Source organism: Triturus cristatus, chromosome 2_2 (assembly GCF_964204655.1).
Source record: "Triturus cristatus chromosome 2_2, aTriCri1.1, whole genome shotgun sequence".
Classification (NCBI taxonomy): Eukaryota; Metazoa; Chordata; class Amphibia; order Caudata; family Salamandridae; genus Triturus; species Triturus cristatus.
In genome coordinates this window covers 1,249,848,469-1,249,866,331 of record NC_140582.1, presented here as the reverse complement: position 1 = coordinate 1,249,866,331, position 17,863 = coordinate 1,249,848,469, and the positions used below count along the sequence as shown (strand labels likewise).

Here is a 17,863-nt window from a genome sequence, read left to right as displayed (position 1 = left end):
TCTAGGTGTGTTCATTAGAGGGTAGGCGCTTTGAAGTGCCCTGACATACTCAGTCTCCTGCTTGGCACTCCAGCGAGATCACTGGGCGCAGATGCTGCCTTTAACTGAGGGGTTTATGTATTGAAACGAAAAATCAATGTTCTTCGAAAAAGGAAGATGTTAATTAGGATCAGTTAAGTGAGAGAAGTGAAAATGATCAATCGCAGTAAGAAGCAGGACTGGCGGTGTGAACATAACATTGCGGTAATTAATGAACCACTGCGCGGCTCGGAGATGTGACACGTTATTTTGGATCATATGTATATCAAGGTACAGAATATCGTATTAAACACTGATTACAATTTGACACAGCTGTTACTTCTAATATCCACCTTTTGCTCTTGGCCGACTGACGGCATTTGCCGTTGTGCTATACAAGCGTCATCATGTATTCATTCATTCACTCAAGGGGAGAGGCTGGTTTAATTCATTGGGTACACAGGACTTGCATTTGGGAGACACAGGGACAGCAGCAGATGCCTTTACGGCGTAGATTACGTCCATGGCCAACAAGTACTTCCTTTCAAGGAGCTTGTGCATTTCCACAGTGTTAGCGGCACAAAATCTGCGCTTTAAGAGAATGCTTAATTTCAAGGCGCCTGTGCACTTCCACAGTGTTACCGGCACAGAGTCAGTGCTTTAGGAGAATGCTTTGTTTCAAGGCGCTTGTGCATTTCCACAGTGTTAGCGGCACATAGTCGGCGCTTTAAGAGAATGCTTCGTTTCAAGGCGCTTGTGCATTTCCACAGTGTTACCGCACAGAGTCGGCGCTTTAAGAGAATGCTTCATTTACTACGACGCCCTTGGGACAGCGAGTCTACAACATGTCTTGCTCACGCTGCCTGCACGCGCCAGGAGGCTCTCTGATTGGTTGACAAGGTCCACCAATCACAGTGCTTATTTGCTAGTTGCCAACTAATCAGAGCCGACTGGCACGTGGAGGCAGCGTGAGCAAGACATGTTGTAGACTCGCTGTCCCAAGGGCGTGTCGAAAAAAGCCACAGGGCGGTAACAAAAAACGCTGCAGACCAATGACAACAGAGAGTTTTAAATAAATATTGACGTTGCCCAATAGAAAGCATGGGCGGGAGAAAAAGTCCTTCTGCTAAAATCCCTCTAACCCAATAAATCTCTCGCTGCACGAGACCTGAAAAGAGGCAGATTTATTGCAGGGGACACTGGTTTCCTCTCAGGAGGGGGAGACATGCTGCGCTTCCTTGGAAAGCTTTTGCAGCAAGGGCATCATCAACCTTCAGCTTGCCGAGTCTGACAAGGAGTGGGACACCTTACAGGGAGATACCCCACAACAAAACCTGCAGTGAGAGTCACTGTGTCTGCACTAAGGGAGGCACGGTGTAACAAGACAGACACTGAGCATGCTGTGTCCCCTTGGAGGGGTAACTCTGACGCAGGAGAGGTATCAAGTGTGCTGTGTCCCCTGGGTAAAGGGGGTGGGGGTATCCCTGACGCAGGAGAGGTATCAAGCATGCTGTGTCCCCCTGGGGGGGAGGAGGGCTGACGCAGGAGAGGCATCAAGCATGCTGTGTCCCCGGGTGAAAGGGGTGGGGTATCCCTGACTCAGGAGAGGCACCTAGCTTGCTGTGTCCCCTTGGAGGGGTAACCCTGACGCCGGAGAGGCATCAAGCGTGGTGTGTCCCCCGGAGGTAGGGGATGGGGGTAACCCTGACGCAGGAGAGGCATCAAGCATGCTGTGTCCCCGAGTGAAAGGGGTGGGGGTAACCTTGACGCAGGAGAGGCATCAAGCATGCTGTGTCCCCCGGGTAAAGGGGGTATCCCTGTTGCAGCAGAGACAGCAAGCTTGCTGTGTTCCCCTGGGGGGGGAGGGGGGCTGACACAGAAGAGGCATCAAGCTTGCTGTGTCCCCTTGGAGGTGTAACCCTGACACAGGAGAGGCATCAAGCGTGCTCTGTCCCCCTTGGGGGCAGAGGGTGCTGATGCAGGAGAGGCATCAAGTGTGATGTGTGGGGACTGACGCAGGAGAGACAACAAGCTTGCTGTGTCCCCCTCTGGGGGGTGCTGACGCAGGAGAGGCATGAAACGTGCTGTGTCCCCCTCGGGGGGGGGGGTTTGAGTCTTGGGTCATGTGTGCTCACTCTTTCCTTCCCATGTAAACTTTTTTCTGTGAAAAGGCCCTCTCAACATTGGCACTTTAGACAGGCAATGCCAAAACAGCCAGTACATAATTTGTTAACCCTGACCACTGACCACTGACATAGCTTTCCATACCAATACTGGTGCACCTCAAGATTGCAATTTTCTGGGACAGGTTCTGCAACATTTGCATTGAACTGGGCGCTTATACCCTCAAAGAGTTATTGAAGAGGTCAAAAATGAAGCAGCACTTTTGAAACTGTGGAGGAAATTCCCCTTTACGGAAAAGATCTAGAACTTGTACAGAATACCACAGTGAGGTTTCATTGACTTCAAATGCCATGGTTGCTGAAGAGACAGTTCTATGCATCATTGCTAGCCATTTCTCACACATTGTAAAATAAAAGTTCCTGAATTGCTCTTCAACATTTCTTTGCTAACCAAGTGGCAAGCACTCTATTATGGAACATGTTGCAGTGCCGGAGTCACTAAAGGTGTCGCCCAGCCGACTCTGAAGGAGGTGTTTCACATCTACACCAATTATGCTGAACACTTGGCAGACAAGGGTGTTTTCATTTTTTTTATTATGTCCACTACAGCAGTTATGTTTTCCTGTAAAAATCTAAGAATTCAGTAGAGTGTACTTTTCTTCACATCACTATCAATATGCGACCAAAGATCCTCACATTTCTTGCCTTTGCCATCATCACTCAGCAAAAATTTTGTAAACGGTCTCCACATGGATAATATAGCATTCATCGCCCCTTGATCATCTAAGTGACACAGTTGGGATGACTCTTTCTTTGATGCCACACAAAGCACGCAATGAGAAATGTTAGCATTTTAGTTCCTGTGGATACCAAAACAGTGCACCAGAATGGACTAAAAATTCAATAGCATTCTTCATTAACTCTGAAGATTTTAAAGATGTTGTCCGCATACGATCTAACAAGTGGCAAGGATCTCTTACAGGGAAGAATTTCAGCTCCGGTATCGATTTCGACAGGTCATCACACAACATTTTCATATACGTAGCTGAATCGCAAATGGTACAAAATTGTCCAGGAAAATACAAACAGAGATCAGATTAAAACAAGGCTGCGTATTAGCCCCCCCATCTATTTATGGCGGATCTCTCACCATGATTGGATCAGGTTATTTCACATCCTCCGCGCCTGGTTACACTGCCCATAATGCATTTCTCATATGCAGATGATATAGTCCTGCTTAGCTTAACCAGAGTTGGCCTACAAAAGGCACTCAAAGAACTATTAATGTTCGCCAAGGCCAACCCTCTGGAAATAAACATCATAAAAACAAAAACTATGTTAATTACGAATCGCCCGGGACGTCAATATCCACACAAGCTGGGAGAAACAAGCCTAGGAATAGTTAGTACATATAAATATCGGGGAGGATATATAGACATTCGATTGAATTTCCAATTTCATAAACAATACCTGGAAAAAAAGGAAATTGCCTTATTTATGCATTCTGTGCCCTTGCAAAATAAATTTCAGGGCCCATCTTTTAGGCCATTACTAGCAGTGATGGCCGCAAAACTATTACCGACCGTAACTTACGCGAGCATAGCGTTAAATGGCAAGGATGCAAAACTTCTAGACTCGCTGCAAACAAAAATGTATAAGAAAGACCCAGTGGATGGACACGTCCCTGACAGCACGATCTCACTGATCTACAAAAAACTGATCAACGACCGCTCAGACTTGTTGACTGCCCTTCGTGAGGCTTGGGTAGCCGATGGGCTGGAGCTGGACGACGAGGACTGGATCTCCGCGGTGGCCTCCCCGAAAGAGGTGGCCATACCGGCTCGCCTTCGTTTCGTCCAGCTCAAGATACTCCATAGGGTCTACATGACGGGGCCAAAGCTCCTGCGTATGGGCTATGCTGAGGACGGTTTGTGTAAGCGTGGGTGTGGTGCGTTGGGGACTTTTCTGCATATCTTGTGGGAGTGCCCGGAGGTGGAGGGGTTCTGGCGTGGTGTGCATGAGGTGCTGCGAGTGGTTACGTGCATGTGGCGCTGTTGCCCGAAGCGAGGAGATGCCTGTTGAATGTGTGGGAGCCTACCGATTACTCGGTGCCGCAAACGTGGTGGGTGACTCTGGGGTATATGGTTGCCAAGCGTGACATTGCCCAACTGTGGGGATCCCAGAGGCCCCCGACTGTCTCGGCCTGGAAGGAACATATGGATTGGTGCATGTTTCGGGAAAAGGTGGTGTATGTGGCGAGAGGTAAGCCTGGGACATGGGTGAAAGTATGGGGCCCCTGGAACGCCTACCGCGGGGGAATCTGTGCTCCACCGTTATTGCCTGATCCGTCGCCGGCCCCGTCCCCTTAGCCAACTCATTCCCCCGGTACCTGGGCATTAGGTGTACCCAGCCCTAGTTCTGATCTCTCCCCCCTCTTGAGATTCCTATGGATGGCTAGGATCCCCCCTCTGGGGGAGCACGTGTTGCTATTTCCGATTGAGGATTGCCTTGTGGGTTTGTTTGTATTTGTCGTTCTTTAAGTTTAAAATGGAACCGTATAGTGGGGTCTGGATAGTGTGGCTCGCAACGATGTTAACTCCTGTGCATGCTCAGCCGCAGCACCATGTGTTTTATAAATGTATATCGTATGCTCCTTTCATTGCTAGCGGCCGGCCGGAAGGTTGTAGGCCCATATTTGTATATTTTTGAGTCTTGTAATAAACGGTTTCAAAAAAAAAAAAAAAGACCCAGAATACATCCCCGGCTCAGGTACGATTGGAATTCGGTCTCATCCAACAGGAGACAGGGAGAAAATACACCGCAATTAAAACCTGGTACAAACTTTGGCAGAACCGATCCAATGTTTTACACAATGCCCTGTGGTGAGCCCAGGAAGATGATACAAGTTCAAGTTACGGCAAATTCTTGAAAACTGCACTGAAGGAAACCAATATAACAGAACTCTGGGCTCAGAACCCCTCCTTCCAAGTCTTTCGCAGAGTGACAAACAAAGCAGCCCAGCTTCACTCATTATTAGAAGACAAAAGTACATTAGCTAAATGGGTGTGCCTGTGTTTATTTTGAATCTGATTGTCCGATTGCACGAGGGCAACTATGCCCAAGTGAGATGGGGGTCACAAGAACAAAAAACAGACAGAATCCCAGTGAATAGAGGAGTACGCCAGAGCTGTGTCATGGCACCCACCCTGTTCTTCCTATATGTGAACGGGGTGGTTAGTTTTCTTCAGGAAACTCCATCTGACGCCCCGGCCCTGGCAGGAGACAGTGTATCCACACTCCTCTTCGCCGATGACACCTTGTTGATTTCTAAGACCTCGGTCGGGCTGCAGAAGCTTTTAGACAGGTTCCATCTCTTTTGCTCCTTAAGGGGGTTGATTATTAATACTACGAAGACCAAACTAATGACATTCAACCCCTATCAGCTCTTTAGGCACATTTTCTCTCTGGGTGGAATACCTCTGGAAAGAGTTAGTACTTTTGATTATTTGGGTATTCGACTTTCTGATACAATGCAATGGAATCCCCACATTAATAAGATGCTTTTAAACCACAGGTGTGTGGCTGGGGCAATAGGCAGGGAACATCGTCGCTCACATACCAGACCTGTTGCCCCAGCACTCCTGATTTATGCTGCAAAGGCAGTTAGTTCTGCCCTTTATGGTGCGGAACTGTGGGGGTTTAACAATGTGCAAGAGATCTACAGTTCGGAACATAAGTTCTTGAGAGAGCTTGCGAGCCTTCCCCGAAATGTTCCACTTAAGCCTTTGATGAGTGACATGGGAAGACGCTCCTTTAAAGATATTGCTAGATCAAGGCCGCTGCTTTTGTGGGCCCGGCTGCTACGAACTGCTGCCGCACTCAAAGAAGTAATTGGTCTAGACTGCAATCACAGGGTTAGTTGGCTTAACAATGTCAAGAAACTTGTGCTCGCATTAGGCTTCAGAAATTCTCGGGAAGGTCAGAACCCACCCAGTAAGGATGATCTTAAAAAAGCATACTGGCTTTGGGTCGACACGCAGGAACTCAGTAACACAAATCTAGGTAGGATGGAAGATGATATTTATCAGTTTAAACAACACATATTTTTAGAGCCGTACCTAGATTTTATTCGAATCCCAAGAGATAGGGCACTTTACATACAGTTTAGGGTCGGTTCCCTTTTAGTACATGAGCTTACTGCAAAATGGAGTCCTCCGCGTCAGACAATCGCGGATTGCCCTTGCTGTGAGGCACCAAAAGAGAGCGTGGCCCACCTTATGTTTGCATGTCCAGTATACTCAAGGGCCAGATCAAAGTGGCTTAAACCAATTTGCAGACAGCTGGGCACCACAGCTCATATTACTGCCCTGCGGATCTTGAAATCAGACCCTAGAGCTCTCTTTGTATGCGGTGTGGAAAGTACCTCGGCTGTATCTGGCTTATTAGATCCAAGTTCTTGCGTAGGGAGGTGTAAAAAGGAAATTTGAATGTATCTCCATATGTTGGTTTCCTCCTTTTTAAAAATCTTTTTAAATGATATCAAATAGCTGCATAAGAAGTATCTTTTTTTATTCTTTTTTTAATTAAATTCTAAGTATACAAATGAAACATTTTGGATCAGGTACTAGTATATTATTGTTAATTTATTAATAAGATGATTAACTTTTTGTATATTATCCCTGGATCTAATGTATATACTTGTTTTTACTACTGTTTTTATGATAACTTTTGTCTTTTATTCTTGGTTTGTATGAATAGAATTGCTTTTATGATATTTGTTATCGAAATAAAGCTATTTGACTGACATTAGCTAAACGGTTCCATGCCTGGATGGTTCTTCAATCCTATACATCAATACGGCTGGCAGAATACCCAAGTACAACATATTCATCTCATCTGAAACGAAAGCTAATGACGATCAGATTTGGAGTGTTACCGAGTTTGGCCGATCAACCTGCATGGAAGTATAAAGGCTCCAAAACATGTAGCTTATGTGGCTCAGCATGGCAAGATTTCATTCACCTTATCTGTCGCTGCCCCTTCTTAAAATCTATCCGGGTCTTGCTACTACAAAAAGCTTTTAACGATGGGGGTATTTGAACTTGCAGATCGGCCATCATTAAAGGACTTGGTACAACAGAGCCTCAATTGACCTGCAAACTGGTTAAATTATTATTACGTTACGAAAAGATCAACTGGCCGAAGGCGACAAATACTGCCAGTCCAATCAAGTCCAGCGATCCGCTAACACTACTGAAATTCTAAGCCGCTGTATAAACCTTTTTAATGCTAACATTTGATGAAATACCAATATCGTCGACAAGTTTATGATATAGAATTATACTTCGTTTTTAATTCGTTTACCTGATAAGAATTCTGTTTTTTGAATATTTTTTTTAGGAAAAATAGTTACATGTCTTTTAAACATTTTTAATGTCTGTAAATTGTCGTACCTCTTTTCTCTCAGGATATTGTTAAGGTTTTTATTAACTTAAACAATAAGAGTATTGAATTGAATATAACTAGCTGGATCACTGCAAATACAAACAATATCACTCTAATCTTTGAACTTGGAAAGAACCTTTTTGCAGAGCATTCCAAGTGACACTGCGTTCCATGTTTTCCAAAAGTCTGCTGTCATGTTTTAACCACTATCCCAGATGCTTGGTGATAGCACTCTTTTCACATATACTTGTCACTATACCTTGCATTGAATGTTTAAAGCTTGAGATGTTGCCAAATCATCTACTATCAATACTGACTCACTAGAAACTGGGGGCTGATGTATGAAGGGTTTTTACCCATTCTCTGTGGGTAAATATGATGACACGTATTGGGAAAGATTCCGAGCCATGTTACCTATCAGTGAAAGAATCAAACGCAGCCAAAATATCAAATATGATTTTGATATTTCCTGATTCTCTACAGTTAATAAAATAATTAAACGAGACCTAAAACTTGCTTCTAAACCCTGTATCTTTAGACCGAAGACCACAAAACTGACAAAAGCAAAAGGAAGAAACAATATTTCAGCGGCATCCCTAAACAACAAAACTCAAGCAGAATAACGTTAGCCCAGTCTTTCTTGCAGCTAGCTTGCATAACAATGTTACATTGTATTGGCCCATTCAGGAAGAAAAAATAGACTCTTTCACTATCCTTTTTCTTTCTTTGAATGGCATTTAGTTTGTGGTTGTGCAGGCGGTTTTTCAGTGTTTATATGTTTTCACTGGTGAGGGCTATTTCTCTTTAAGTGGTGTTTTATCAGTTATTATAGGTTTAAACCTACAACCGGACAGCCGATTCATAATCAATACGTCCATCACAACTGCTGCCTTCCCCGATAGATGGAAACATGCAAAGGTCAGACCCCTCCTCAAGAAACCCTGCGCCGACCCTAGCGAACTCAAGAACTACTTCCCCATCACTGTTTTCCTTCCCCACAAAAGCTTTCGAGAAGACCATTAATCGCCAACTCACGAACACCTGGAGAGAAACAACCTGCTGGACACCTTCCATGAGAGTCGTGTGCCAACCACAGCACCAAAATCGCTCTTATCACTGCCATCTACCACATTAGAACCCTGCTCAAACGAGGATAAGCAGAATCCCTGATCCTCCTCGACCTCTCATCAGCGTTCAACACCATATCCCACCACACCCTCATCAAGAGAGTCCACCACATCGGCATTCACAGAGACGTCCTCAATGGATTGCATCCTTCCTCACACGATGAACCTAGAGAGTCCGCCTACCACCCTTCACCCCGGAACCCAAGAGCATCAACTGTAGCATCCCTCAAGGCTCATGCAACAGCCCCACCCTGTTCAACACTTACATGACAACCCTAACTAACATCTCCAGTATCCACGGCCTCAACATAATTTTCTACGCAGACGACACCCAGCTCATCCTCTGACTCTCAGAAGACCCCTCCACCACCAGGACAATTTTCCACAACTGCATGACGATTGTCGCTCACTGGATGAAGACCAACTGCCTGAAACTTAACACGGACTAGATGGAAGTGCTGATTTTTGGGAACAACACCTCCCCATGGAAAGAAACCTAGTGGCCTTCCCTTGAACTCGGACCCACACCGACACACTACACCCGCAACCTCTGCATCATCCTGGACAGCAAACTCATAATGTAATGCCAGATCAACGCAGTCTCCTCCTTTCTGCTTCCACACCCTCCACATGCATTAAAAGATCCTCAGATGGCTCCCCATCAACACCAGGAAAACGGTCACTCAAGCCCTATTTACCAGCCGGCTTGACTATGGCAACGCGCTCTACGCAGGAATTACCACCCAAATCCTGAATAGGCTCCAGACGATACAGACCTCAGCTACCAGACTCATCCTTGGCCTACCCAAACAGACCTACATCCCCCCATACCTCAGAAACCTCCACTGGCTACCCATCCAGAAAATAAGCCAATTAATGATGCTAACACATGTCTACAAGGCCCTCGATGACCAAAGACCAGCATCATCAACAACCGCCTGAATTTCGCCAAACCCTCCAGACACCTGTGCTCTGCCTCTCTCGCCCTCGCACACACGCCCCGCATTTGCCAAAGCCACATTAGAGGACGCTCCTTCTCCTACCTTGCCACTAAGTCTTGAGACGACCTTCCCCTCAACCTCCGAACATTGCCCTCTCTTCTGGAATTCAGAAAGGGCCTCACAACCTGGCTTATCAACTGATGCCAGCAAAACCCTAGCACCTGGATACCTTCACTGGTGATTAGCCGTGCTCTACAAATCCCGATTGATTGATTGAGGAGTCCGTCTAGATGTGAGCTGAGTGCGTGTGCTCACCAATGGCCTCCATAGACCTGATTTTTAGGGAGGTACATAATGGGCCACAGATAAAACTGGTGGGACTCCAACTACAACAGGCGATCATTGTGCACGTTACCTATATATCTGTAATTTACATTTTTATAAGCAGACTGTGAATTAAAGATTACTATGGTGAGTAGAAGGGGTAAGGTCTGCGGAGTGTCTCTATAACTTCTGTTCTCCTCTTGATACCACTCTATTCTGCGCTCTCTTTGTTAGACATTTAACCTCTTTGTCACCTCATCTCTTTCTGGAACACTCAATGTGTATAACTCATCTCGTTCCTCTTCAACACCCTGTTTTCACTTCACCAATTTCCCCATACACCTGACGTACCCACTCACTTGTAAGCTCGGCATTTTCCTTCATTTTCGCCCGGTCAATATTTTGAGAGCTGTGTACCTCTTCCGCATGCTTTCTCTTTTTTTTTTTTTTTTTTTTCTTTTTTTTGTCATCATCTGCCATACGAGTTTAAATATGCAATCTTGCTGGTGCACACACATTGCGCTGCCTCAGTTACTAGAACCGGTTGGAGCAGTAATGTAAGGTAAGGCTCACCCCTCAGCAGCAATGCTTACAACCAGCCATGATCACTAATTTATAACCATACAAGCAATTGCCAGAATCACTACACGGGACTAAACTTAGTCTCGTGAGACACGGAGCCCCCTGAATGGAGATAATGGCATAATCATTGGACCTGGCGGAAAAAAAAAAAAAAAACCCCAGGTATTCAATGGAGGAGTGGGGAGACCTATTTGTTGATGGGGATTTGGTACCCTGGGAGTATCTCTGTACAAAGATTGGCCCACACTTTTCTAGGCTTAAGTATTTTCAAATGTCAAGCTGGGCTCGGGAATATTCCGTTCAACCGTTACATAGTTCCAAATTCCCCTTGGGTGTACATAGTCATCTTATAACGCTTTTGCTTGATAAACCGCTTGCTAAGAAGGAAATTTCATTATGGTACAATTTAATCCTAGAGGAAATGGACGGAACTTTCTCACTCCCAGAAGACCTTTGGTCCCAATATGTCATCAATTCCGATTTGCAACAACTTTGGAACTCTTCTTGCAGGATGATGTGGGATATTGTTAAACCTGCATGGTTACGCAGGAATCACCTTTTCACGATTCATCGAGCATACTACTCACCCCTTCGTCTATCTAAATTTACTGAGGGGAGTAGTGTGGCCTGTGCGAAGTGTGGTATGGTGGCTGCTTCTGACATTCATATGTTTTTTGAGTGCTCGCATTTGGCCCAATTCTGGGAAGCTATCAGTAAGACTCTATCACTATCTCTTGGAGTCAACATCAGCTTGGATTTAACATCAGTAATTTTTGGCTGCTACCAAGGGGTTCCCTCCTTGGCAAAAAAGCTTATTTTTTATACCATCCTTCTAGCAAGGAGGGAAATATGTATGAAATGGAAAGATTCTTTATCTCCTTCTATTAACAACTGGTATGCTTCTGCTCTGATGGTTTCTCAGTTGGACCTGGCTAGATCCGGTAATCCAAATACAAGATCTTTCTGGCATCTCCTGAATTGGTCTCATTGAACTGATCTCATTGAATACTCTTCCGCATGCTTTCTCATATAACTTCAATTACAACTGGCACACCTGACCATTGCTCTATGCGCTCTGCAGAGAGGCCAAGGATTGGATGAGCATGTATTCCTAACTCATTTATGACCCACCGACAGGCACTGTGAGGAATCAGCACTGCTGTCATCCTGAATTCCACAGTCCTCGATCGTGGCCCAGCCACAATCTAAACTCGCACAGGAGCGACTCTATTCACACATTTCTCTCTATATTTAGATTCTTCTACAGAGATATCAGCTTTTGCACTTTGACTGATCTTCAAGGCAATAGTTTTGCGGAGGCCGTAACAACACACTGTGACGCGCACAAAATAAAGACAGGCTGTGGTTCTGATGGCCAATGCATGGCTACTTCAGCCATCACTTCTGTGCAGGAGACACCATGCTTCCGCATTACATACAAGATGGGAAAAGAGCATGTGAACATCTGTGAATATCTGAAAAATAATGTGGGAAGTGCCAAACTATAACAATTCTATAACATAAGGCTGCATATGCCCGTTACTAAGCAAGCGCTTCTGTAATTCCCTATTCCTTGCACCATGATTAGCGTAGGAAATTAAGTGTTGACAAATAGAGTGTACATTATATAGCGCTCAGATGTGTAACCATAGAGGCTACAACACTGTTCCGCCCATAAAAATGTGTGTGGTAATAAACGATCACCTTGGACTTTACAACGCTGTGGTAAACCCGAAGAGTGCGAAGTCCTGCTACATAACTGACAGCAGCCTCGAGGGATAACGTTGGCCATAGAGACAATCTTATAGACAATCTGGTACCAAGCTTGAAAAATGTATACAAGGATTTGAGAAGGGAGCCTTGGCTTGGCAACAGATAGTGGTTTCCAAATTGTTTTACATAAGAATTACTGTCCTATTCTTCGATGCACTGGCTAGACAAGAGTATGATGCCTCCCAATCCCCACCACCTCCTTGCTTAAGGCTTCACTACACCAAGGACCAGATGTACGTACATTAGGAATTGCCATTTCCAAACTGCGATTCTTATTGAATCGCAATTAGGAAATCGCAATCCCTAATGTAAACAAATGTACATCTATTAAATAGGTATTCCTAGTGGGTCACCAATCTACTTACGTCATGAATATTAACGAGATAGGTCACAGTTTGCAGCACAGTAGAAATCACAGCCATCACAGGAATGGTGGCCTTCTGGGCTCAGCAGACCACCTGTCTGTGATTGCTTTTTTATTAAAGCAATCTTTTTGTTTTAAATGCAGCCCATTTTCCTTAACCCCTTCGCTGCTGCGGACATTCCGCTGCAGCGCTGGGGGGGCAGGGGGGCAGCGCGGCGGGCCTGTGCTCATGACGGAGCCGCTCCGTCATGAGCCACAGTTGAGCTGTGCTCATGACGGAACGGTTCCGTCATGACTCCGCCCATTTGCGTTGTCGCCCCGCACAGGCGGGGAAACAGCGCCGCGCAGGCGGAGCGGCCGCCGACAGGATTGTCATGACGGAACCGTTCCGTCATGAGCACACGGCAACCGTGGCTCATGACGGAACGGTTCCGTCATGAGCAGGGAAGGGGTTAAAGGAAACTGGAATATGTTTAAACAATAGATAATTAAATGTTTAAGTTTCATTTTTTAAGAGTAAGCAATAATCCGTGGGACCACTGCCTGCTCTTGAAAGATATTTTAGTTTACATTCTCAAAGGGGAAGGGGTCCATTAGAGACCCCTTACTATTTGCAAATGGTTACCATTACCTTTTAGTTGTCTGTAAAAAATATGAATGCTATGCGACCCAAATTCAGTCTCAAAACATTAATAGGTACCACGTGATTTGGTACTTAGAAGGGACGCGCTAAACACCCCCCTTCCAAATACCAAATCGCTAAACCAAACGAATTTGTTGACAACCTACTGAATAGCAATTTGTCATTTGTACATTAAAAAAGCTTTTTTGATTACACAAATTGCGAGATTCTGTAATTTGGTCTATTTGCAACCTCGAAAATGTTTTATACATGTGGCCCCCATGAGTCAAGCAGCTAAAAGAAATACCTTGGCTATCCATGTGGACTGCAGCAGTAGTGTGGCCCTAGAACAGTACCGGAAAATGAAAATACATATCAAGATGCTGCTCGGTAAACAATGCCAGCTCCACGACTCTACGACAAGACCTTATACCTGGGAACGGTATGAGATATTCTACTGTGATGTGCTGAAGCACACTCCTGTTCCCACCATAACTAGTGCATGCTTCAATTACAGAGCTAAGTGTATTGCCACAACTCTCTATTTTCCTGAGGAGTAATCAATTGGCTCCTAGATCTCCAAGACGGGCATCTTCTTTAAATTCAAAAGCAAAACACATTTTTATTTAATAAAATGAAGAAACCGGGATTGATGCTGAATTCAAACTGCAGTGGCTAAAATGAACTGTTTACGCTCACCTGTGTTCTGGAGCGACAGAAATGCTTGGCTGCCATAAAGTAACAACACAGTTTTTTTCCTCCTTAGATGACACTCATGAATGTTGGCCCAGTTTCCTTCCTCTTTTTTTTTTTTTTTTAAGTGAAATGGAGAGGGTTTTTTTAAAACTTTTACATTCCAGAAGCATTCTTATGTACTTGCATACCACACGTACCAAAGAATGACACCACACGTAACAAAGAATGATACCACATGTACCAAAGAATGAAACGACACGTACTAAAGAATGAAACCACAAGTACCACAGAATAAACCCACACATAAACCAAAGAATGAAACCACACGTACCAAAGAATGACACCACAAGTATCAAAAGAATATTTTATTTTCTGGAGTTTTATATAGCACGAACTTGACCCGAAGGTATCGTGTATCAGAGCGCTTTACAAAGCAACAGTTGAGTTACATGCGAGCACATTCATGTTTTTGTTATGCATGGGGAGATTAAATGATTTGCCCAGAATCACAGGATGTTCAGCGTCTTTGCTGAGACTCGAACCCGGTTCCCCAGGTTGGAGGTCGACCACCCTAGTCGTTAGGCAAACTCCTCTCCCCAAATGAAATGAATGAAACCAAATTTACCAAAGAATGAAATCACAAGTACCAAAGAATCGAACCACAAGTACCAAAGAATCAAATCACACGTACCAGAGAAGAAAACCACATGTACCAAAGAATTAAACTATAAGTACCAAAGAATTAGACCACATGTACCAAAGAATGAAACCACATGTATTGAAAGATTAAACCACACGTAACATAGAATGAAACCACAGGTACCAAAGAATGAAACCACATGTACCAAAGAGTGAAACCACCGAAGAATGAAACCACAAGTACCAAAGAATGATACCACCAAAGAATGAAACCACAAGTACCTAAGAATTAAACCACAGGTACCAAAGTATGAAACCACAAGTACCAAAGAATGATACCACCAAAGAATGAAACCACAAGTACCTAAGAATTAAACCACAGGTACCAAAGAATGAAACCACAAGTACCAAAGAATGAAACCACACGTACCTAAGAATGACACCACACCTACCAAATAATGAAAACATACCTACCAAAGAACGAAACCACCAAAGATTGATACCACTACTACCAAAGAATGAAAATAGAGAAACAAGAGTTTCTCTTTTGCTAAGGTTTTCTAGTTTCCTGCACATATGAGTAGAGATAATCAGTGTTTTTGAATCTAGAGAAGACTCTAGGTATGGAAAACTATTATTTTAGGTAACTTTTCAAATTTAAAAAAGGAAAGTATAACTCATAGGACATCAAAGGGCTAAATTCCAATTATCACACTCTTGCAGTTCTCCCCTGATGGATTGTGTCAAGTCAAATCTGATATGTGTTCAGGGAAAAAGCGTGGAAAGAAGCCAAAACTTGTAATTCGGTGTCTTGAAAACCGATTCTGCATGTCACGCCTTATTTCAAGTTGAAAACTCAATGATAGGTATTACCACACGTGGTAAATACTGCACCCTGTGGTAGTGAGATTTACCAAAGGTAAATCCTTCATGCTATTCAGCCCTTCTTGTAAGGAGGACCATATAATGGCCTTGAGTATAGTGGTTAAAAGAATTGCAATTATTTTCTGGACTACTAGCAAAGGAAAATATTGCATTTTTAACTAAATAACTAATATGTTGTTTATAAACATAAAATTATAGGTGAACTGAGCAAAATCGAAGATTACAGTTTCCTGACATGCATGCATGCATGCAGGTCTGGAACAATACTGATTCAATGGCTGATCTTGAGTGCTAGATTGCATGGTATGCATGACATGTGACTGATTACCCCACAGCGATCAGCTTTTCAGAGGCACTGGCCTGTTGATTAGAACTTACCTATGTTGGCCTCATTCTCTTCCCACTTGGGCTTCTTCTGGACCCAGGTAGCCAGCTCCTCCCCATCTTCGCTCTTCACTTTGATAAAGGAATGTTGATTGCTTTTGGGCTCCTCTGTCTCCTCAGTCTTGAGATGGATCACAGATTTGTTGGAGTCGCTGACACACTGCTCTTCTCCTTCTTCCACCTTTCTAGGCGCTACGGGGTCTTGGAGTTGCCAGTCAGAGGTTTCCTCCTCCTTGAGGTTCCCTTCGACACTCAGTGGTTGAAATGGCCACTGCTTGTCATGGGAGACACACTGGTCCTCACTTTCTTCCACCTTCGTAGGAGCTACGGGGTCTTGGAAATGCCAGTCAGCGGTTTCATCCTTGACCTTCGATTCAACACTCAGCGGATCTGGTGAACAGTGCTTGGAATTCCTGACATACTGCTCCTCCCTTTCCTTCAAGTGTGCAGTGGCTTTGGAGTCTTGCAGGCGCCAGTCAGATATTTCCTCCTCTTTGACCTTCACTTGAATACTTTGTGGTTGCGATGATTGATGCCTGTAATCGCCCATATACTGCTCCTCCCCTTCTTCCACCTTTGTAGGGGCTGTGGAGTCTTCGTGGTGCCAAGCAGGGGTTTCCACCTGCTTGACTTTCAGTTGAAAAGCTAGTGGTTGTAATGGCAGATGGTTGTAATCATCGAAACACTGCTCTTCTCCTTCTTCCATCTTTGTAGGCACTGTTGGATCCTGGTGATACCAGTCAGAGGTTTCCTCGTCCTCAACCTTCACTTGAACAGTTAATGGTTGTAATGGCAGGTGGTTGTAATCACCGACACACTGCTCTTCTCCTTCTTCCACCTTCGGAGGAGCTGTAGGGTTTTGGAAATGGCAGTCAGAGTTTTCATCCTGCTCGATCTTCACTTGAACAGTTAGTTGTACGGGCAGTTGGTTGAAATCACCAACACCCTGCCCCTCAATTTCTTCTATCGGTGCAATAGTTGTGGAGTCTTGGAGATCCCAAGCAAGGATTTCCTCTGCCTTGACCTTCAACTGAACTGTGGTTGGCTCCTCCTCTTGTTCAAATTCCACCTGGTTCCTGTTGAGTTGCCTATTTATGGTAAACACCTGGTCACTCTCATCAGCCTTTGCTTGGTCCATGTACTCCTGGACATCATTACGAGGTTCCTGGCCTCCATTTCGAGCCATCACTTGGTTCATGGAGGTTTGCTGATCGCTGCCAAACATCTGCTCGCTGACATCAGCCTCTGCTTGGTCCATGCATTCCTGGAAAGCACTTTCAGCTGCCTCAACTCCCTCTTCAATCATAAAAGGGTTTCTGGTGTTTGGCACATTACATGTGCGCTCCAAGTTTTGAATTTTAACCTGGTCCATAGATTCCTAGCGATCCCTGGCAGATGCCTCCTACCGTCGTCCTGGCATTCTTGTAATTCACTGCTTGAATGGGAGACACCATCTATGATTCTGCAATCGTATCTGCTAAGTCAAAAGACAGAAGCACAAATTTACTTCAGTGCACAGAAGGAAGAGGAATCGTTTTCAAAAGTGATGCTGAAACTAGCAGTATCTTGTCTCGAACAATCACTCACTCTCGCCACTGACTTCCAGAGCACCCAACCCCTCTCTCATTCACAAAACCATATTTGTGATGCTCCAAAAAATACTCCAGCAACTACTATAAGCAATACATTCTCTGACTACACTGCACTTCAAAAGTTAACATCTCTCACTCCAAGGTTCCAGCTATTGAATGTACTCTCTCCAGCCATTCTCAACAAAATCAGTAATCATGCAATCAAGAAAAAATCAAAATCATTGTTTTTGAAAGGCACACAGACTCATCCACTTCTGGCATCAACCTCTATAAGGATCTAAGCAAGTTATATGTTCATTCAACTGTATCCCCAATACCTCATTTGCATAGAAACAATGCTCATTTTTG

At 44.5% G+C, this 17,863-nt stretch overlaps 1 protein-coding gene across 4 annotated transcripts in view; it reads right to left on the bottom strand.

The window, feature by feature from the left end:
- The window catches only part of LOC146863517 (uncharacterized), a 159,134-nt gene that overhangs the window by 72,964 nt on the left and 68,307 nt on the right, over positions 1-17,863 (bottom strand). For 2 of the 4 annotated variants that reach the window (XM_085642954.1, XM_085642955.1), the window contains exon 2: positions 15,918-17,400. In XM_085642954.1, coding sequence (XP_085499080.1) covers positions 15,918-17,295 — 1,378 coding nt within the window. In that variant the 5' untranslated portion in view covers positions 17,296-17,400. The remainder of the gene's footprint in view (positions 1-15,917; positions 17,401-17,863) is intronic. The other 2 variants (XM_085642953.1, XM_085642956.1) reach the window with 1 other exon arrangement.